This window comes from Candoia aspera, chromosome 7 (genome assembly GCF_035149785.1).
Source record: "Candoia aspera isolate rCanAsp1 chromosome 7, rCanAsp1.hap2, whole genome shotgun sequence".
Classification (NCBI taxonomy): domain Eukaryota; kingdom Metazoa; phylum Chordata; class Lepidosauria; order Squamata; family Boidae; genus Candoia; species Candoia aspera.
Genome location: NC_086159.1, coordinates 68059447 through 68082941, shown reverse-complemented (window position 1 = coordinate 68082941; position 23495 = coordinate 68059447). Strand labels below are relative to the sequence as shown.

The window sequence follows — 23495 nt, the reverse complement described above, 5'->3', positions numbered from 1 at the left end:
CAGAGCATAGCCAATGACCTCATGATCCATCCTGATCAAAGGTGGTGCAGAAATGTTTTACTAGGAAGCAGGATATGATATTTGCCACTGATTCCTTGCATAGGGAATCTTGTGTATATTAATTAGGGCTTGGAATTCTGACTGAAATGCTTTGAAAATATGATTCAGGAGAAGGGTTAGGGCTTGTGACTCTGTGAGCATAGAGGTTCTACATGAGCCTGGAAAAAAGATGCTGCTGCTCTAAGAGCTGCATTAACTTTAACTCCTTCAAACAGCCACATCTTTTCCAGGTTTGTGTGCAGAATCCTGACAAATGATTGGCTGCTTTAAGGAAAAGCAGAGAAGTGATGCTTTCATGTAAGATTTGAAACATTTCTTCTAAATAGTTTTTGAAATGTGTGCAACTTCAATACTTATGCCTCTTTATAGGACAGTACTTAATTCTTTGTATCTGTTTTGTGTAGAGTAGGGTTCCTCAACCCAGGGCCCTCAAAATGTGGAGGGACTTGACAATTTGGAACAAGCCTGGAGATGGTCAGGTGTATCTACAAGGCATGGTCAAAAAAGGTCAACGATGCATAGAAAAAACAGGCAGAACTTTGATCGCACCATTGCAGCAGCCATCTTGACTTTTTTCCCATAGCCTGCAGACACCCCTGGAAATGATCTACTCCAGTGTTTCTCAACCTTGGCAACTTTGAGCTGTCTGGACTTCAACTCCCAGAATTCCCCAGCCAGCTTAAAGTTGCCAAGGTTGAGAAACACTGATCTACTCTCAGCATAGCAGAGATGTGCCTCCTTGTTCCCTCACTGTAATGTAAGGTGGCTCTGAAAGAAATACTAAGAAAGGTGCTTCTTTCTGGAGAACTAATGCTATTTAAGATTGTGCTTTATTTAAAAAGGGTTAAACATAACAAATAAATATAAAATAAATGAAAAACCCTTTATTCAAATAAGGTGTTTCAGATTGACGGCGCTTGGTGCTACCCATCATTACACATTGCACAGTTGTTTTAACTTTTTGTCCTTAATTTTTTTTTTTAATGAGAGAGAGAGAGAATAAGAGAAAGTTTGAAAGAAGAGATGGAAAGAACATGCGAGGGTTACAAATGAGAGACAAAGATATGAATGAGGCCAGGAAATTTCACATTAAAAACTTGAGTTGGAAGTGATTAATAAATGTGATACTTTTAGGTTGTATCCAGAGTGTATATAAAACTATTTTTATATTATGTATCATAAAACTTGTCTTTACAATGGCATTGAACTTTACATAACAACACAATGTTCTTTGGGATTCTAGCCATCTCTCTCTTAGAATGTGATGCAATCCCTAATCAGAATAACTTACTCCAGAGTAAGTGTGTGGAATATGACACCCGTGGGAGAGTTGCAAAGTTGAGCCAATTCTGGGCAAGAAATAAGGAAAGTGTAATTTCCCATATTTTCCATAGCTAGGTAGTAGAGTTTGTCTTCATAAAATATGATGTTACTTATTTACTTTTTCAAAAAAAAAAGGGGCCCTTGATGGTTGACAAAAAACAATCACGCAGAACAGGTCTGTAGAGGCCAAGATAGATGCATTTATTTCATTTTTATTGTTTATTAATGGGGTGCCTTTGTGCCCCATAGTTATCAGTTACCAGAAATATTTCTCTAGTTTTGCCAGAACAGAGTCCTGGGCATTGGTCAGATGTACAAGGCTGGGATGCCAAAACCAGATGACCATTAGTGTTCTCTGTATTTCTTTGCTCCCTTCTGGGGATCTTCTGGACTTTTGCAACCAATTTTAGTAGCCTTAACTAATTCTTCTATTCTTTACTTTCTCAATCAAGACTACAATACCAAGCTCAACAACGGTGTTACAGCTGCAAGAAACAGGACAAGGGACTGTGGTTCCTTTAAGAGTCTGTGTAGCCAAATAGCTTGAGAAGTCAGAGATTGTGTTAAGTCAAATGCGGAATGCTTGATGCATTTCAGCATGCTATGTATACACATAGTGGAAATTCTTCTACTCATTATTAATGTCTGCTGTTACTTAAGAGACTGTTTGGCTACTTATCTATTCCTTCTTGCTCAACTAGTTAGTTATAAATGAACAATAACTATACAAACAACTGCTACTATTTATGCTAATCTTCCTCAAGCTTGGTAGTGACATGACTTCTATTTCAACACCTTTCTCAGTAGCCTGAGAAAGAGTGGAACGTATCAGAGGATTCCAACAACTGCTGTCTCAAATAATCCAATCCTATAAAGGTAATTTATGGGAACTCCTACAGATAATGGAAATGGATAGGAAATGACAATACCAGAGTCTTGTGCGCTTTAAAAGACGTCCTGTTGTGATCTGATATTCCAATATGCTGTAGAGTTAAATTATATTTAGATAATTTCTGCAAAGCGATGAAGCTCAACTTCATCCTCTTTCCCCTTCGCAAAAGCTTGGTCCAAAGCAGGTCTTATGCTATCCATTTGCAGAGATCAGCTGGCATCAAACCTTCCACTCCTTTCCCATCTTACCCTATCATTAATACACTACCAAATGATATTTCCAGTATCAGCCAAAAGACTTCTTGAACACATAAGTAAATGAATGGATGATGAAGTTCAGATATTGCTTAGACTTCAGTGCTTATTGATTGGTGGAAAAATAATGATTAACATGAATTATCTGCTAAAATTTGTGAATTCATTGCTGCCGCCTAACACCAAGGGGGCATCACAGCTGTGATGCATTGTGACCTTTCCTGCTTAATTGTTTCAGACAGGAAAGGAATGTTGATGTCAGCATCAAGATCAGCTTGAAATCTGGAGAGAAGGTAAGTGGGGAGGGGGGGAAGGCTAGGCAGACTGTCTGAAGCTAATTTAGCTGTAGTCTCAGTGGGAGTCAAACAAGATGAAATGCTCAATGTATATTAGCACAGTTACATTTACTTATATGCTTGCTAAAAATAGCTACTAAAATAGTGTAGGTCAAAGGGCTTTTAAGTGCTCCTCTCTTGCTGATTTTATGATTAAAATGGTCCTTTGCAAAATAACAATTTATTAAAGGCAGAAGTATTAGTCTCTCCTCCAGAGTTACTTGGGAATGTGTATTTTTGTAGGGATTGTTTTTTAAAGCATGAAGACCCTTTCATTTTGCACTGTAGAATTGATCAGCTATGGATTAGATTTTTAAATAGCTCTTTCTTAAATAATCACAAACTGAGTTCCAATGTTTTATTAAACTAGTTTGTTTTAACCATGGTTTATTGTATAAGCATTAACTGAATTTGCACATCACACTAAGCCCTAAGCTTGATTTGAAAACCACAATAACTGAGTTGCTGTTGGTTGGTTTGTGGCTTAGCATCGTGTGTGAACTTTGTAAACCATGGTAAACACAGCTATTTAGGTTTTACTTAAACCATAGTTAAAGAATGCCTTAGTGTAGCATGACTTTAATCACCACCTAGTTCACACATATATCAGAATTTCTTCTCTGGCACTTTTTGGTTCGGAGAATATGGAAAACCAGTATCAGTGCTGTTCCTGTAGCACATTTGTGCCACTCGTGTGTCTCAGGCAATGTTCAGATTCCCTGCTTTTACCTTTCCCTGTTTGGGAAATCAGGACATCTTTTCATCTGGCTGGAAGTCTGAGCAATGAAGGGGAATTGGCAACAGGGACAGTGAAATACATGCTGGACTGGTTTTCAGCTGGCTCAGAGACAGAAGGAAAACACTTAAAGCAAGCTACGGGGAAGATCCCTAAGCTCAGTTACGAGAAGTGGCATCCAGGATTTCCCTAAGTGGCTTGATACCCTCCATTATGTAGATTTTCTACTTCAGCAATAAAATGAAAATGGAACGGTTTAATAATTTCTCCAGTTCCTAAAATAAGAGGGAATAAGACCATGATTGGAAACAAGCACACAGTGCCATCTTGTGGAAAATGGCATCTCACACTATTGTAGGGCAGTGTAACACGTAGTTTAGGTATAGGAATATAGGTCAGACATTATTATGCAAAAGAATTCATAGATACAAGTTTGACATCAGAACTCAAAACAAGGACAAAGTAACAGAGCGTTTTAACTGCCCAGGACACTTTATTTCAGATTTCAAAGTATTCTGGAACAAAGAAATTGCACTAACGCTATCAAGCAAGAGACTCCTGAACTCCTTCTTTCTGGGTACCTTCCCACATAAATTTGGATTATCTTTTGGAAAATTAAAATGTTTATAATTTTGTAAGCAATCCTGAAGGTTATTTGCTTGTTGAAAACATGGGAAGAATTTTTCATTTTTTTTCCACTCCCCCAAATCTGATTTTTCATCTCTTTTTTTTTTACTGCAAAAGCAGAACTTCTTAGTCAATGACAGCCAAGAATCACAAGGAGTTTGGTAGCACCTTTCAGACTAAAACATTTTACAAAAAGCATAACTGTTTTACAGATCACTTCATCAGATGGAGTAGCTAAACTGATGTAGGATTTAAATTGGGATGGGGAAGAAAAGGGAGGGAGAATAGCTATGGAGATGCAGAATACACATGGGACAAACTACAAGTATATTATCAATTAATCATAATGTAATAAAATCCATTGTGTTTATTAAGACCTTCTGTGATAGTCTGAAACCTTTGATGTCTTAATAAACACAATGGAGAAGGAGAAGGCAGTAAAATTCGTATCTGGTGCATGCACCAGCTGAATGTTTCCTCCACAATGCAGAGCCATTTCCGGCATCTTTTCTATGGAACCCATTTCAGTAGAGAGAGGCAGGTCAAATAATTCCTGAGTGTCTCCAACTGGACTATCTCTATTTCCCTAATGGAGTATCACCCTCAACTATTCTATGAAGAAGATCTCCAACAAAAAAGGTCTCCAAATATGATATCTGCTTTCATCTGGGGAGAAGTATACCAGCATCTTTCTTTTATATACGAAAGATTGCCTTGTCTCACTTGAACTGGTGCCTTCAAGAAGCTGAGATAGTTTTATTTTGGAAGAATACCTTGAAAATTGTAAAAAGGGTGCTTTGGGAGAAAAGGCTGGGGAAATAAGGCTAACTTTTCTCTCTGTGCAAACATTCAGCCAATCCCCCATCAGGGATGACTTGAAAGAGACTTTGGTCTCAGTGTTCTTAAAGGACTGACAGTGCCAAGACAGGCTGCCCTATCTACTTTATGCAACCTCTCCCTCCCCTTTATGCAAATGACCCACTTCTTTTTCCTCCTGTAGAGACTGCTTGGAAGAGTCTTAGGGTGATGATTGCTTGGGAATGTATGAAAAAATGATTTGGGGAGGTATTGTTAACTTCTCCATTCTTTGTCTGCCAGTGACTAGTGTCCTCTATCTTCTGTACAAGTGACTTGGGAAAGGCTGGGAAAACTATAATCTATGAAAGAGGCTGGAAAAGGGGCAAAATTGACAATAGAAGTTAAAATCACAATTCTACCCTGGAAGGTGAAAGAAGAAAGTGCAAAAGCTGGATTGCAGTTAAACCTCAAAAAAAAAAAAAGATTATGGCAACTAGCTTGATTGATAACTGGCAATAGAGGGAGAAAACATAGAGGCAGTGACAGAGTTGGTGTTTCTAGGCGCAAAAATTACTGCAGATGCTGACTGCAGCCAGGAAATCAGAAGATGTTTAATTCTTGGGAGGAAAGCAATGACAAATCTCGATAAAATAGTTAAGAGCAGAGACATCACACTGACAACAAAGGTCCGCATAGTTACAGCAATGGTGTTCCCCACAGTAACATACAGTATGGCTTCAAGAACTGGACCATAGGGAAGGCTGAGCAAAGGAAGATCGATGCTTTGGAACTGTGGTGTTGGAGGAAAATTCTGAGAGTGCCTTGGACTGCCAGAAGATCAAACCAGTCCATCCTCCAGGAAATAAAGCCAGACTGCTCATTTGAGGGAATGATATTAAAGGCAAAACTGAAATACTTTGGCCACATAATGAGAAGACAGGACACCCTGGAGAAGATGTTGATGCTAGGGAGAGTGGAGGGCAAAAGGAAGAGGGGCTGACCAAGGGCAAGGTGGATGGATGATATTCTAGAGGTGACGGACTCGTCCCTGGGGGAGCTGGGGGTGTTGACAACTGACAGGAAGCTCTGGCGTGGGCTGGTCCATGAAGTCACGAAGAGTCGGAAGCGACTGAACGAATAAACAACAAAGGGGTATATTGGTGTACTGTTGGTACAGAAGCCTTGGGAGAGGTTGGGAATGGATTTGCATATAATGTTAATTCTTTTCTCCCCTGTGATTAGACTGTTCCATCTATTGTAAAGAAGTGATTGGAACAATTGCACTGTAAAAGGCATATGGGGAAGTGTACAGGTGGGGATTCAGAAGCTTCTGTCTACTTCTTCCCTATGCAAGGAATCAGTGTTTTCTACTTCCTGCAGAGGAAGCTTGGAAGAAGGTGGGTTTCTGTATGTGAGATAAATAGTATGTATGTGAGATAGAAGAAGGTAGGTTTCTGTATGTAAGGCAATGGATAAAAAGCAGCTCTTCTTTCCAGGATGCAAATGAGCAACTAGCTCCATGTCCACCAGAGATGGTTTAGAAGGGGCTTTGGTCCCCACATACAGGAAAAAAGTATTTGGAATTCTTTGCATGCTTTTTGTCCACTTTTCCCAGTAAATTTGCTGTTACAGACAATTTGAATTAATTGCTCCAGATGAGGGGATTTCTTATTAAAATCATCCTGTGTGCAAGACTGTGTGGCTACACACTCCTTGATTTCAGGACTGGCCCACACTAATTCTGAAAGGAGAAATTCTGGTTGGAAGGACTAAAATCCTTCCCACTGGACAGATTAAGGGATGTCTGGAAGTTCAGCCTTTTATAGCTACCTTTGGAAAAGGCTTTTGAACTTTGGTGCTGAAAAAGACTTCTGAGTCTACCATGGACAACCAAGAAAACAAACAAATGGATTATCAAACAAATCAACTCAGAGTTCTCACTTGAGGTACAAATGACCAGGCATAAATTATCTTTCTTCAGACACATTATGTGAAGACCTAGCTCTCTGGAGAAGGCTCTAATGCTGGGAAAGGTGGAAGGAAAGAGAATTACCAGCAACAAGGTGGATGGGCTAAGTTACAGTGGCAATGGGTGCAATGTTGGAAGACCTTAAAGACCAGGTTAGGGACAGATCATCACAAACAAAATCTATGTGGTCACCAAGAGTTGACACTTCCTTGATGGCACATCATCATCAATATGCCAGTAGGTAAAATCAGACTGGGGAGTCCCACTTCACGACAGAGTCATTGTTTTTAAGATGGACAATCAACCCATCACCTTGAAAGAAGGAGACTCTCAAGGAGGATTTGCCAATTACGCAGTTGGTGACCCCCACCACGAGTACCAGACTCTTTCCTCAAGAAGTGATGTAGCCAGAAATATTCATGGTAGAAGATTGGCGACAGGACTTGCAGAAATGGCAAAGCTGACCAGTTTGGTCAGGGAAAAAACAATAAAGACCTTTTTGAAAGATGGGAAACCTAATATGGATGTTCTGTTGAAAGAAGACTGAATTGATGATTTATGGATTTGGGGACTAAAAAGGGAAGGGAATTACAAAAAAGGAAAAGAAAAAAGAGGGAAAGGAAGGGAAAAATGAAGATACCAACTACTCCATAGAAAGGGCGGAAGTCACAATTCTGTATTTTTTTCCTTTTTCTTATCCTTCCTTTGATTCTTTATACTTTTATGGTATTTAGAAATTCTAAAAAAAATAAATATAAAAGAAACGATCCACCCACAGACAGATCTGCTGCCAAATCTGGGATTTAGCAAGGCGCCCTTTTCGAGGCCTGGGAAGCTGCTTTTCCAAAGCAAGGAGCAAGAACGGGCAGCCGCGGGTTGGAAGGAAGGAAGGAGAAAAAGACGCGCCAGCCTTTCCTCGGTCTGGGAGCAGCGTCGCGCCGCGCCGCGCCACGCCCCGCCCACGGCCGACGCCGGCACTCCCTCGCACCGCCAGGCGCAGGCTTCACTCGGGCGGCTGCATGAGAAGGCCGCCTCCGCCGGCCTGGAGGGGAGGGCGACCCCCCGCGCCGGCGGCCGCCTTCGCCCCGCCTGCTCCGGCTGCCGCGCCTGCGCGAGTCCTCCGCGGCGTCCTTGGAGGTGGTGGTGCGGCTGCCTCTCCTTCGCAGGCTCGGCGGACGCGGGTGGCGGGGAGGCGGCCGTGAAGAAGCGCCGCCGACATGCAGAGCTGGAGCCGGGTGTGCTGCGCCCTCGCCCAGGTACCGCCGGCGGGGCGCAGGGGCTCGGCGGGGCGCGGGAGGAGCACGAGGAGAAGCCGCAGGCCCGCGGCCTAGGAGAGGCGGGCCCGCCGGGGGCGGGAGCTCCGCCGGCTCTTCTCCGGGCCCTCCGCCGGCCGACCGTCGGCCCCCAGGAGGGCGAGCGCGCGCGGCTTGGCTTGGCTTGGCTGTCTCCGGCTGCTCTACACAGCACGCCAAAGGACGTGCCGGGCAGCGTGCGAGGATACTCTGAGCCCCGGCTAGCCAGCTACGTTTTAGCCTGGATGGCGGCCTAATCCAGACTGGGGTTAGTTTGGGGATCAGATCGGGAGTAAACTATCATTGAAGATGGATATGTATGCAAATACAGCAAGCACTGTACGAGTGCTTCTTCTGCGTATAGAGAGGACACGTGCACGCAGTGCGCGCTAAGGAGTTAGCAAGAACAGTGCATATTGTAGGTAGGCAAGAGTCCCCAGGCAAGGTGGATGGATGGCATTCTAGAGGTGATGGACTCGTCCCTGGGGGAGCTGGGGGTGTTGACGACTGACAGGAAGCTCTGGCGTGGGCTGGTCCATGAAGTCACGAAGAGTCGGAAGCGACTAAACGAATAAACAACAAGAGTCCCCAACAATGCTGGTTACTGCTGGCCAAGCTGGTTGAATCTTACTGCAATTATAGGCTTAAATATCTGGGGAAGCCAGAATTCCTACTCATAGACCATGAAATAGGAAGAGTATATCCCATGCTGAATCAGTAGCAGATCTGTGAGCCATTTTGCTGGTTTTAGGCTGGTGGTCTTCCCTGGTGGCTGAGGGAGATGGGAGTGTTAGTCTAACATCTTGGGGGTTTGTTCTTTCACAAATGTTTTATGTGGTTATAGCGAACTCTAGCAGGACCCATCCCTGTACAGAGCAATACAACAGTCAAAGCGAATCCCTCAAAATTTACATGTATTCCCTGGAATTTTTCTCCATATTTTTATCAAAGTTCATAATCATATTTTCCAATTTTACTTTGGCAGTCCTTTGTTCTGTATAAATCAGCCAGCCATCACTTCTGTACAGGGTGTACCAAAAGTCAGGCCCCATAGGCCAATCACAGTATGTTTTATTTTATTTTTTTCAGAGAAAATGTTACTGCACTTACGAATGTTCAAAGATCATGTGTCAAATGAGTACTGTAGAGTTCAGAAGGAAATGGCAATCAATTTGAACATTTAATGTAATTTATACAATAAATAGTCTATGGGGCCTGATTTTTGGTACACCCTATATTTCTAGATCTTCTGTCACTTACTCCTTGGGAATTAGAGTAATTGGAATTCTAGCTTTTCTAGGTAAAACTATGAGAATCTGACTGTTCTGCAGTTTTCTGAAATGAAGGACCTCTGTTTGGTGTTCTCCAATACAGTATATTGTTTCATAATGTGATAAGACTAAGCTGGTCCTCTGTAAGAACCTTTCATTTGCCTCTCTGATTTGCCTCTCTGAGATTTGAGGTAATCAGAAGTAATTGGGCGCAATAGCTTGTTTAGTAATTTTTTTCTGCTATATAAACAGATTTTAATGCGGCTTTGAGATGAATTCCAAGGACGAAAGGTCAAGGTTTGTAAGGAAGTATTGGCTTATAAGCTTATTTACACGTAATAGACTTCGCTATTTGCAATCTGCAGTCAGAAGCAGTCTTAAGACTGGCTACTCACTTGAAAAGCACCTTCAGCTTTTATTTTCAAACCTTTATCTTAGCAGGATGTAATAAACAGAAATATTGCCTAAGATGCAGAAAACATACCAATAAGGGTCAAATTTTTGCACAATGCATTGTATAAAATATGTTATTCTTTCTGAGAGAATTTAGATGCCAGAAAAGACAGACATTGAAGATTTTTTTCTATTTCGGGCTGCCATGAATAGAGGTGGAATCATAAACTAAAGCTGAAACATAAGAATAAAGAATTTTAATTAGAATAAATGTGAATGCATATGTGAGTGACAGATTAGGCATTACTGTGATCTATATGTAGCATCTTTATAAAAGAATATAAACTTATTATTTCCCCTTCCTTTCTTTTCCTCAAATCAGAGAGGCCATTTTAGCCGGATCCAGCATGGCTTACAAAGCATTTCAGCAGGGCCTGTGAGAACTTATGCTGATCAAGGTAAATATTACATAGCTTTGAATTACATGGAAAACTTGGATTTCTCTGTTCATAGAATCCACAGTTCCTTTCTGGGTGGTGTTTATCTGCATTACTGTTTATTTGTTTATTATATTCTGATCCCACTTTTTGAGTTCTACCAGAAACTGCATCTGGTATTTATGCATTTATACTACATATTCTGATGATTGCATAGTGAAGCACCTTAACAAAGCCACCAGAGCTTTGGAATTGGCTCTGTTATAAAAAAAAATCTGATCGAGGAATTGTTTATAATACACTTGAATATTGCTATGGCTGTTCGCTTGTTTAAGACGATATCTGTACCAAAATAATGAACAATATATTCTATAGCAATGGAGGTATAATTGTTTAGCTAAAGTTCTTTTTTCTGGCAATCTTTAAAGATGTAATTAAAAAACAACATTTTCCACAATTTTTAAAATTATTATTACTACATTTGTGTCTTTTTGTCAGTTGATGCTGATGTTACTGTCATTGGGTCTGGCCCAGGAGGCTATGTTGCTGCTATCAAAGCTGCTCAACTTGGCTTTAAGGTGAGCAAACATGGTAAGACAATCAGGTAATGTACCAGTAATTTGGAAAATTTTGCCAAAGCTCTTGTCAACCAGCAAAAAAGTTGAAGTTTGGTCATCTGTATTTTGTGCATCGGTAGAAGGTGGTTAACTGGGATGGACATTCAGTGACTAGAACATGAACATTACTAGAACACTGTAATCTGCAAGAAGCTCATTTGAAATAGAAACTCTTGAGAATGAAATAATGTGAATTCTCCCTCAGTTGAGTTTGATTTCTAGTGTCACAGTGAATATGACTATGATTTCCTTGGCTTTCCATTGCCTTTGACCAGTAGGATGGGAGACCACCAGGCGTTTCCAAGGTTGTAGACTAGAGTGGGGAATTGAAAAAAGCACGCCAGAAGGGCAAGCCCATTCTCTCCCCAAGAAAATGGCTTCGATATATCATCCAGAATCAAACTCAGCTTGACCACTGTTTTTTCCCTTTCCCTTTGAGAATTAGTTCCTCAGTAATGCCTGTCTAATTCTGCCACTAAGGCATAGTTCTTGTCGTATTGTATCATCTTGCAAAAGGAGATGCTTTCTGGACAGGTTATAATAGAATTGTCCTCAGAAAGTGAGGCTAGAATCTCACCTTCTGAGGACAGTTCTATCTATCTGGGTTTCTGTAGGAAACATCTGGCCAAATTATTGTTTGAAAGCAGGCTTGTTCAGAAGTATGAGATAGAGTAGATAATTTTGTTTTTATAACTACCCTTTGTCATTAATCTTATTTTTAACTCTCCATGAAATGTGTTCTTAACTTGTAAAAACTGCAGAGCTTAAAATTAAGCTTCTCTAGTGGGAAAAATGCTGCTGCCACCTCCTAAAAACCCAGGAACACATTTTTTGCAGCAAAATGAAACATGATATGGCCTTGAGGTTGTAAAATAACTCTTGTTTTTAAATCTTAGACTGTCTGTGTAGAGAAAAATGAAACGCTGGGTGGAACCTGTTTGAATGTTGGATGCATACCTTCTAAGGTAGGTTTGGGATTTAGCTTTCCCATTATATTGGAGGCAAATATACATCTAAATTTGGCTACTTGGGAATGATAGTTAAAATGGTATTTTTAGAAGCTGTAGTTTATGAATTGCATTGTGGTTGTATTAGCTAGACTTCTTGGAGGTGCAGTCCCAAATATATGGGAGGTGGAGAAGACTGGTACTGAGACAGTGTTGAGTAGATTGAATGACTACTTAAGGTAAGACAAGAGACCTCAAATACTAAACATTGAGGAGGAGCAGTCCTGAAGCTGTAGTGATAACCAGAGTGTAAGTGCTTTACCTAACCTTATAAGAAAAGTAGTTATTTTAAATACACTAATTTTTTAGTGCAGCATTTTCTGGATAGATGGTGTGTTTAATTTAAGTCTGCTTTATATTACAGGCCTTGTTAAACAATTCACATCTGTATCATTTGGCTCATGGGAAAGACTTTGCTAGTAGGGGAATTGAAAGTGAGTATGCCAGGCAACTATATAACCCAAATTCTGCTAGATTGGGACCTAGCCAAGAATGTAACGGTTTCAGAATGCACAGGCAGAAAGATCTTTGGAATTCCACCTTGTTTTTATTTTTGATTTAAAATTGAACCATTGGCTAACTGGTGGGCAAGTTTTTGTTACCTCTGTTCTCCTCTTTTGTGGCCAGAGGAAGAGACACAGTTTAGTTTATGCTTTTTTTTTTTTACTTAGTGTGACATTACATTCAGGTGAGGAATTCTGATTTAATCAGTCTTTGATTAAAAAACAGGGTTTTGAACTTTTAATTTCCAGTGGGCTTTGTTAGCATCTATGCAGGATTTCTAGTATGGAGATGGCATAACACTGGATTATTTTTTTTTAAGAGTGTGGAAGGAAGGGAGAACTCATTCAAGTTCGCCCAGGTAGTTTAGTGTTAACATCTTACTGATCTGTGTGACCGGCTCCTATTTTTCAAAAATCTGTTGTCTAGTTAATTGGAGGGATCTTTCTGATACATTAAATAATTGATTCACCAAACATTGCATTCCTTATGGTTTCTTTTATATTAGAGACCCTTCAAGGTTTAACAGAGGACTGCTGGGCTAGAAACCAGGAGTCTGAGTTCTAGTCCTGCCTTAGGCATGAAAGCCAGCTGGGTGACCTTGGCCCACTCTCTCAGCCCTAGGAAGCAGACGGTGGCAAACCACTTCCAAAAATCCTTGCCAAGAAAACTGCAGGGACTTGTCCAGGCAGTTGTTAGGAGTCAATACTGATTTGAAGACACTCCCCCCCCAAAAAAAAACCTCCCATTGGGCAGATAGTAGTAAGGGCCCCTGGGAGAGGGAAGGGTCCATCTGAGCAGGGTTGGGGGTGATTTCACTGGCTCCCTCCCTCCCTCCAAACTAAATTTGGATTGCATTGTTTAATTGATCTGTGAATTGCCTTTAAGAATGCTGAACACCCAAGACTACATACTCCTTGCCACCCAAAACTTGTATTAAACAGTTACAGGTCTCCGGTTGAATTTAGAGAAAATGATGGAACAGAAGAGTGGTGCAGTGAAGTCTTTAACAGGGGGAATTGCTCACTTGTTTAAACAGAATAAGGTATGCTTTTGACAAAAACACACTGGTTTTTGTTTACGTTATTCCCAGCTATAAAGCATTTTACACCTCTTTAATCTGCTGGGGGAGGATGGGATTTCTATAATACTGTGTGCTGGATAGATGGGTTTTGTTGCATAATTGGCTTAGATAGCAATTCACTTTGCCATTCAGCACACAGAGATTCCTTTTCAAGGGTGAAATGATGGTTTACGACAAGCACATGGGGAAAGCAAAGCAAGGATAAACTCCATCAGTTCAAAATGGCTTGTTTTTATTGTTTCCCCTTTATGAAATTTGCAAAAGCATTCATATTGCTTCAGCAAATTAATTCTGTGAATATTACCTAGATTAAACAAAAAATTCAAATTTAATACATTTACAAATTCAATATATGGATTGAATTTCTATTAAATAAATAACATATATTTGCACAATACATGCTGTATAAATAATAAGGGAAAAAGGGAGATTTCTAGAAAATATTTATTAACAGAACCACTTAGAAAAATTAGACAGATTGCTTAAAAGTCCTCTTGGATTTTTCCATCAAAAAAGCAAAGAAATTTATCTTCCAAGTCCCTCACTCACCAGAGAAAGCATATAAATTCCATTGCTACAAATCAGGTATGGATTTGTTTTTCTTACATTAATTAGCTCAGACAAATAGTCTGATCTGTTTTCTGATTTTCAAGAATCTGTATGTAAGAAGTCATAGCTCAGGTCATCTCACCATGTTGGAGTTTAGCTTCCTGAGTTGATACATTAATTAATTTGACTTCTAAAAACAGTTGGATAGTTATCCTCTTCTTAAGGCCTTGAGGATCCTAAAGGGCATTCTGCCATAATGTATTTCAATTATTATTATTAAAATTATGAGGTGTTGCAACAGGTGATTGTTTTAAAAAAAGGATTTTTTTTTTCTTTTTGGGTAAGGTAACGCATGTGTCTGGCTTTGGAAAAATAACTGGCAAAAACCAGGTCACAGCAACCAAGGATGATGGCAGCACTCAGGTTATTAATACGAAGAACATCCTTATAGCTACAGGTTCTGAAGTAACACCTTTTCCAGGAATTACGGTATGGCTTGACTTTGAAGCTTATCTAGCAGAACACTCATAATATTCACCCAGACGTTTGTTGACGAGAAAATATTTTTTAAACTTAACTGTGTGAAAGTTATGGGTGACGTTTTAGATAGTTTTGTTGGGTACTATCTCTGTCCCCTAAAGAGGACTTTTTTTCTCTTAAATTTATTTAGATTGATGAAGATACAGTTGTATCATCCACTGGCGCATTGTCTTTGAAACAAGTCCCTGAAAAAATGGTGGTCATTGGTGCAGGAGTCATTGGTGTGGAACTGGTGAGAAATGGGCTCTCTGTGGTTTTTAGTGTCTCTAATGGGACATGGTGGCTAACGTGCAGGTGGGACAGGCCCACCATTGCCAGATAACACCGGCTTTGAAATTGCAGTACTGGTTACCAGCAGACTTTTGGGCTAAATTCAAAGTGATGGTTATCATCTACAAAGCCCCATATGGCACAGCACCAAAATATATCAGGCATGCATTGCCAAAATTAACTCACGAACATCTCAAGAAGGCCTGCTGAGAGTCACTCCTCCCTCACCCCTAGAAGAACATGGCCCTTCCTGTAACGGCATCCTGCTTTGGAACTTACTTCCTCTGGATCCCTCCCTCCTGGACTTTCCATGACATGGTTAAGACAACTTCAGTCTACCATGCTTTTCACTCATTGTTTATGGGCTTTGTTGTATACCTCCCAGGTCTTTGGATTGCGATGGGTTGCAAATATTGTAAAGAAATAAACAAATAGATTGCTGGTAATTTCTTGCAGATTGTTTCCTTCTTCCTTACAGTCTTCCTGAGAGGCTGTCATTAGTCTTACAAATTAGCAACTGTGGTTGGAGAAGCCAGTGCTTCACATGTGGTTTTTTCTTACATGTCTACAACTCTTACAATCACAGTAGTTGTATTTCAAGTGACCACAGTTGCATAAATGGAACTTACTGTTTGTCTACTTTGTGCATGAAAGAACCAATTCCATGCAGCCCTGGATTGTAGCCCTGCCTCAGGCTGCAACTTGTCTCAAATGTGGGACTTTTCTTACCAGGTAGCCCAGTGAATATTTGAATGGGGATCCAGTGGGAGAGGGAAGTCAGAACAAGAACCAGAGCTAAGGTGTTGAGTGGGAAAAAAACAGAGCCTGTAAACGTGGGTCTTTATCTTTCCTTGGTTTAGCTTCTCTCCTGCAATGAATCGGTTGCAGTTTGGTGATCACAAATACATGTTGCAGTAATAGTACAGTAATGTAGAAATAGGTTGCGTTTGGTGGGAAGTTAAAGGTAAAGAATGTGTAGTGTTAGAATTCATGCTTCTAGAGCAGCCTTTCTCAACGTTTTTGACCCTGGAGGAACCCTTGAAATATTTTTCAGGCCTCGGGGAACCCCTGCACATTCAGGCTCAGATATAAGCCAGAAGTTACAAAATTATTATATCTGTTTCATGGGTAGGCCTGTATATATGCATGAACAGTGTTCTTAAACTGAAAATAAAGAATAAAACTTACCTTTCTAATGTGAAGTGGCCCGGATTTGAAATAATTTTTTAAATAGATAGTGATCTCTCAGGGAACCCCTAGTGATCTCTCATGGAACCCAAGGGTTCCACGGAACCCTGGTTGAGAAACCCTGCTCTAGAGGCCTCTGGGGTTTATGCTTTATAAATGCAAGTTGTGTGCATACTTTGCTTTGTATGCTGTACAAGGAGGTGGAAGAGGCTTTCTTGGTTGGACAACTAACTTGTCTGGCGTACATTTTGGGGAATTATTTTTGACGTTGTATCATTGGGTGGGAAAAAAATAAAAAATGAATTAATTAATGCGATCAAATGAGAAGGTAATCTCTTCGATCGTGTGGCTTGTGTCACATAATGTAAAAAGGCTTTTCATTTCAAGTTTGAAGAATGTTTTATTTCATGGGGTTGTGGATATTAGCTTGATGAGTGTGAAGTTCCTTCTCTGTCTTGGGAACACCGTTTTGAAAACTTGATTGTTGTTGATCACAGGGTTCAGTTTGGCAGCGTTTAGGTGCAGATGTGACAGCTGTGGAATTCTTGGGCCATGTTGGTGGATTGGGCATTGATATGGAGATATCCAAGAACTTCCAGCGTATTCTCCAGAAACAAGGGCTTAAATTTAAACTAAATACTAAAGTAACTGGAGCCACTAAGAAACCAGATGGAAAGATTGATGTTTCGTAAGTATTCAGTAGGCAAATACCTGAACTTTAAGTCATCTTCTCCTGTAAAATCTTAATTAGCCTCTTTAGTATTAAGACTGGAAAACATGGTATATTTCAAAACAGATAGTTGGGAAATTTGAATTCATTCAATATAATACAGAGATGCTGTAAACAGATTTTATTTTACTTTAGTAACAAAGAATCCTCATCCTTTTTTGAGCATCAAGGATATTTATGTAGCTAATTGCTACTTTTGGATAGTGATGGCTGTTGCTTCTACCAGTCTTACTTAATCTGCATTTTCCAGATCTGTTGTGATTGCATCATGCAGAATAAAACTCAGTTAAAGTGACTGAAGTTGATATTGCCTAGGAATTCTGTGGCACTTACATTATACAAAGGAAAGTTCATTTTTGAAGTAAAATCCATTACGTGGCCCACTGTTCATACTAACATCGAAGTATTCAGAACATTGTATGGTGGTTCTCCATCAAAATAAAAGTATTTGGGTAAGAATGAAGATGAATTAAATGTATATGATTTATATACAGGTAAACATTGCAGCAAATATCGCATCCAAAGTATTGATGTATATTTACCAAACGATAGGGCATAATCCTTCTCTCTCACCATGCATAGGTTTTGCACCCTTTGAGAAAGCATGAATAAAGCATAAAGCAGATGCTGTGTATAGGAGCTTTGTTTGTGGCATAGCTAATAGGTTGTAAGAAAAAACTGGATGAGTGATGGTTAGAGTTGCTTTAGAGGGTATTCTAGGATCATTCACCCATTCAGGGAGGCAACAGTATTGGATCATAGCATGCCTTCTGTTCTAAACTGCTTCCGAACAGGCATATAAGCTGATTTATAGTATGACTATGGCAACATACAGCTTCTTTAACTTTTGTCAGCCTTTGACCTATTCCTCTTATATATCTGATAAAGGTAGACCATTTCTGTTATGGCTCCTGTATCTTGCAACTCCTTGTCCCCATAATTTTAAACAACCCTTCCTTACTGGCTTTTCATAAAGCCTCTTCCACTGGGCTTTTAACCAAGGCTGAAGGCTTCTGGTGACAGTCGGGGAATTTCTATTAATTATATGTATTTTTTCCTTTCTATTCTGTATTTTGACACTCTTGTACACCACCAGACCCAGTGGATTTGGGCTGGTTATAAAATCAATGGAATGAATGGAAGTTATTAAGATTCAATTATATTATGCTCTGTATATGCCCCCCCTACCCCCATTAGTGAGTTTCACCCTTTCTCCTTAGGACTGAAGCTGCAGCTGGTGGCAAGGCAGAAGTGATTACTTGTGATGTCCTCCTGGTTTGTATTGGTCGGCGCCCCTTCACTAACAGTCTTGGTCTGGAAGATGTGGGAATTGAACTAGATAATCGGGGAAGAATCCCAATCAACAACAGGTTCCAAACCAAAATTCCAAAGTAAGTGAAATAATTAGTACTTTTTTGATACCCATTAGAACTCGTGAACAAAACAAAACAAAAAAACAACTTCTGTATTGTGTGATTTAACCTGTCATTTTACCAAACTAGTTACAGGTCAGTATAATAAGCGTTGTTCAAGTTGGGGAACATATATAATTAAACAGTTGTTTTGAGTTCCCAACCTTTGGATTAAAAATGATTTTGATTTGAATTGCTTTACCTTAGAAGACAACATGTTTCAAATTTAGTCACCATTATCTAAAGACAGTGTGCTATTTTTTTCTTAATACATTCTACAAAGGCCAGTTAAGGCCAGTATGTCTAAAAGCAAACACTGTTCCTTATATATATAATAATATACAACATTTTCCTAATTTTTCTTTTACCTGGCAGCATTTATGCAATTGGTGATGTGGTGGCTGGACCAATGCTTGCTCACAAAGCCGAAGATGAAGGCATCTTGTGCGTTGAGGGAATAGCTGGAGGTGCAGTTCACATTGACTACAATTGTGTGCCATCAGTAATTTACACACACCCTGAAGTTGCCTGGGTTGGCAAATCAGAAGAACAGCTGAAAGAAGAGGTGCTCCTCCTCATTTTTCATTCTGCTCTTGGGGGTGGGGGGTGTTCATTAAAAAATAAGTAGAATAAATGCTGATGTAAATGGAATTCATCATAGCAATGGTTCAGAAAGGCCCACAGAGGAAGCAAGGGGCTGGCCGCCTCTTTTGTGATCTCTGCTTGAGCATGATTTGAATAATATGGTGGAAGTGAGGGAGAGATGTCAGAAAGGGCTTGTAGATCTCATTAAGAGGCCTCCCACTTATTTTAAAATTCAAGCTTAATGGAAAACTGATGTGCATTCTGAGCTGCCCCATATTACACCAGCAGAGGGCCCTGCACCTTTCTTTGCTCTCCCCTGAGTAATGGAGGGAAGCATGGTTTGGATCCAGGTTAAATTAGCTACGCATTTGTCTTAGAGAAATCAGTGGGATGAGGTAATCACGACTCATTCCAGTCATGGATCTGATTTAGATTGGCTCCAGACCATTTAAAGAATTTGTGTGGTGACAACCTGTAGATTGCATGTAACTCCCTGAAGATTGCACTGGCAAAATTACACAGGAAATCAGGTGCTTCAGTTCACTTCTTTAACATTAAGCCCTAAAATAGATATGTGATGCCTCAGCTAGCATTAATACACCTAATTTACTGAAGTCCCAAAACACAAAAAAGGATCAGATATTCTGGTGGCCTCTGGATATCACCTCTGCACTCCCTGTAACCCAGAGAGCATCTTTCTGGAAAGAAAATGTGGGGCCCAGCCACAAAAAGATTGCTCACCCTCCTTCCAAAGCCATTCCAGATACCTATGAAATCAAGTAAAATGCAAATGTGGAAAGGAAAAAAGAACCTTTGCATGTGGGAAATCAGTATAAGTCCTCTAACATGTAGGATTTTTTTAAATTGTTTTTTATTGTGGGAATTGTCATCACTTCTGAGTGTATGATCAGATTTCTGGATACTTAAACCAGGCAGTGGCTGTATACATTTTGTTTAAGAGCAAAGGGTAAGTTCCAGGAATTTATAGTGTCTCTCTGTTTTCAGGGGACAGAATACAAGGTTGGTAAGTTTCCTTTTGCTGCTAACAGCAGAGCCAAGACCAATGCTGACACAGATGGTTTGGTGAAGATCTTGAGTCACAAAACAACAGACCGGATGCTGGGAGCACATATTCTAGGCGCTGTGAGTATGCTGAAGGATCCTCCTGTGTTGTACTGTTGCACAAGGTTGAGTGACACTAGAATAGGAGATCTGTACTGACAACTAACACTGACTAGAAAGCAGTGGCTGATGTCTTATAGAAGTTCAGACAGGTAATCGGCTACATCTAAAACTACCATTGTAAAATTCTTTCCGTCTAGCAGCCTTTCATTTCTTCTCTTCTGTGACTTTTAGTAGTAGCAGTATAACTTGATTGATTAGTTGGTTGACCATATCAGAAGACTTTTAGTATTTTATGCATTGCCACAGTTCAGAAGGAAATCGGAATAATCACTATTGTATAAACTAGGTGTTGTTAGCAATTTAAGGTGAAACACAGCATTTCATATAACTTAATCTACTGCAAAATTCAAAGGTTAGGATTCAGATTAGTAGTTTCATCTTATTGCTGGGTCTGTACCTCCTGAACACAAATGGGTATTATCCTGGGCCCATATGTCTACTCTGTGAGCCCAGGAAAAGGGTGGCTCCTTTAGGGAGTTGCCAACAGGTCCCCCAAGGATGCCCATGCTGGATCTAGAGCACTTTTTTCCTGTTTCTGATCTGAATGCTGCACACCTCTAGTTTTTAGCACAAAAACTCCCCAGTTCTGTGGTGCTGGTGTGCCATGACCATGTCCCATGGAAGGTGAATAATACCACATAAGAAACCTAGCCCTCATTAACGTGGGAGCACTTTCTCTTCTCTATAGCTTTGTCAGAGCTATGAATATAACTCCTCAGAAATAATAAAATTAAGAAAATAAAAGAAGGTAAAATGGAAACAATCCAAATGTGTGTACACTGTTCAGAACTGCGTGTGAGAAGAAGGGCATAAGTTTGGGGCTTAACCCTTTGCATATTTAGAAATGCAGCTTTCATGTTTTAATTTTTAGAGCATGTTTCTACACTTACAGCTACACTTACAAGATATGCTTGAAGGTGCATAAAAATAAGACCTCCAGATTTCTGAAACACAATGCTTTATTTCCTTGTATAGCACATTAATACAATCAAAATATGTAGAGATGTTGTATGGTTAGATTAGATAGGTTAATTGAACAAAATCCTTTGAACAATTAAAGAAGAGTCTGTTTTTAATTTGGTGCTACACTTATGGAAGTATTTTAAAGGAGAGTTCAGAAGGAGATGAGAAGCAGGTACCATCTTCTAATACAGATGCTTCTTCCTATTCACTCTCGAATTTCCTTAAATTGCTAACATTATCCAGTGTGTAGTGATTATTTTGATTTCCTCCTAAACGGTGGAAATCTATAAAATACTAAGAGTTCTTTTGGAAGGTGATAGATGAAGTAATATGAACTATCTAAAACAATTATGTGACAATTTGGTTATTTCCAGAGACATCCACCAAAAAAGTCCTGCCTTTTTTTTTCTTTTTTTTTTGCAAAGGGGGGTGGGCTTTTATTGCATGGTTCTGGCAGCCATCTTTTTTTACCCACCCACCCCCCGGCAGATGCTTCTGGTTGTTGAGAACCTTTAAATGATATTCTTGATGCATTTATAGACCCAGCCAAAAGTATTGGTACCCCGCCACTTTTCCCCCCCAAAATCTTAATTTGCTGTGAAGTAAGTTGAAACTGGCACAAGTAAATAGCATCCACCAGATGGTGTGATTTGTTATTGTTGTCCCTTGATCTTGGAGGTCAGCCTGATCTCTTCTGAGGTTTTCCTTGGTTCTTTCTCCACCATTCTGACTATCCTTCTGTTCAATCTAGGATCAGTTTTCCTCTTGCAGCCACATCCAGGGAGGGTGGCTTCAGTCCCACCGACATTAAACTTCTTGGTAATATTAGCAACGGTGGTCACAGGAACATGAAGCTCTTTGGAGATGGTTTTGTAGCCTAAACCTTTACCAATGCCTGGCTATTACCTTCTTCCTTTCTTTCTCAGACAACTCTCTGCCTTTCTTTCTCTTGTCCATGTTCACTGTGCTGTGCATGATGACACAACCCCCCTGAGTACTTTTCTCCATTCGCATAGGCAGGGTGACCCATTATGAGATTGAAGACACCATTGATACTTACTAAAGTGAACAGTCTGTTTGAGAAATCAGTAAAATCCAGTCACGTCTTTTAACTTCTAAGGAGTACCAATAGTTGCATCCATACCACTTTCATTTGTGTTATTATTTACAAGAATATGTTAAGTCATACATCAAAAGCAAAGTGTCTACTCTGTGGAATAAAGCAGTGTTTCTCGACCTTGTCAACTTTTAAGATGTGTGGTTTTCAACTCCCAGAATTCCCAAAAACCCTTGCTGGCTGTGGAATTGTGGGAGTTGAAGTCCACACATCTTAAAGTTGACAGGATTGAGAAACACTGAAATAAAGAATGGTGGATGCCATTTACTTTTGTCAGTTTCAACTTATTTCATGACAAATTGGGATTCTTGGGGGAAAAGTGGAAGAGTACCACTACTTTTGGCCACATCTGTATATAAGCTGTAGTGTAACTGTTGTACAGGTAATTTTTTTAACATTTTGCTGTTTTTAAAGAACCATGAATATACACAGCTGTTGTATTTTTTCACAGATTTATTCTCATTTGTGCCATTTTCATCAATCGCTGTGATTGTTCTTTCTCTAGGGTGCGGGTGAAATGGTTAACGAAGCTGCTCTGGCAATGGAATATGGTGCATCATGTGAGGATGTAGCCAGAGTTTGCCATGCTCATCCAGTAAGTTCCTGTAACTTGATCAGTCATGCTGGCATTGTGGAGATTTATGAAGGTTCTACGTAATTGCATAATTTTTCTTTCTTACATTCTCCCCCATTCATTTCCCCATTTTTTCTGTGTTCCCAACAGACTGTATCTGAAGCCTTCAGAGAAGCAAATTTAGCAGCATCATTTGGCAAGGCGATCAACTTCTAAAGTGAAGGAACATCCATAATATGAAAAGCACATTTTCCTGTGAAACCAGCTGAAGACTTGGTGGAAAACTGGGTCTTTGGAATACTCCCAGGCCTTAATTAAGTGAACTTTTGTTTAAAAACTAAGCTATTTAAACTAATAGGGGTTTGGAATTAATGAACCAACAACTGTATATTATATTACCAATACTATATTGCATTACTGATTGTACATTCTAAGTTTCACAGAAGAAAAACAGCAATATCAGCTTACAGTTGGAGGGAGCTTAAAGGTACCATCATGCATTTCGTTCAAATATAGTGTCTGATATTATCCCATGTTGTTGCTCTGTCATTGCTGAGGAAATGGTGCATTCTGATTATTTAAAATAAGCCATTGTCACTTTCGCACAATACGGTTATAATTGGAGTGAAAAAGAGCAATAGACTTAAATTTGATTTATATCTTTTTAAAAGTATTTGAAACTTGATTTATTCTAAGCTGTTGTTCTTGATCACAATGCAAAGGGACTTTTAGAAAAATAACTGATTGCTGTATCAATAATCACTTTCAAGCATTTTTAATCATAGA

General features: G+C 39.8%; 1 protein-coding gene and 1 long non-coding RNA gene across 3 annotated transcripts; both read left to right on the top strand.

Moving 5' to 3' along the window:
- Positions 1-4572: 4572 nt before the first annotated feature.
- On the top strand, positions 4573-6617 carry LOC134500665 (uncharacterized). The gene is made up of 3 exons (XR_010068285.1): positions 4573-4866; positions 5228-5292; positions 6522-6617. It is a non-coding gene; the product is annotated as an uncharacterized LOC134500665 (long non-coding RNA).
- A 1475-nt stretch (positions 6618-8092) lies between these two features.
- Positions 8093-23237, top strand: DLD (dihydrolipoamide dehydrogenase). Of its 2 annotated transcripts, XM_063307988.1 has the most exons (14): positions 8093-8250; positions 10333-10408; positions 10886-10965; positions 11901-11969; positions 12376-12445; positions 13457-13557; positions 14491-14634; positions 14816-14917; positions 16641-16831; positions 18094-18264; positions 18661-18850; positions 19876-20013; positions 22641-22730; positions 22860-23237. In XM_063307988.1, exons 1-14 carry the CDS (start codon positions 8212-8214, stop codon positions 22923-22925), a joined length of 1527 nt encoding a protein of 508 aa, XP_063164058.1. In that variant the 5' UTR covers positions 8093-8211; the 3' UTR covers positions 22926-23237. The 2 variants fall into 2 exon arrangements, with proteins under 2 accessions (XP_063164058.1, XP_063164059.1); XM_063307989.1 differs by lacking the exons at positions 8093-8250; positions 10333-10408 and having other exon boundaries at positions 10886-10978.
- Positions 23238-23495: the final 258 nt, after the last annotated feature.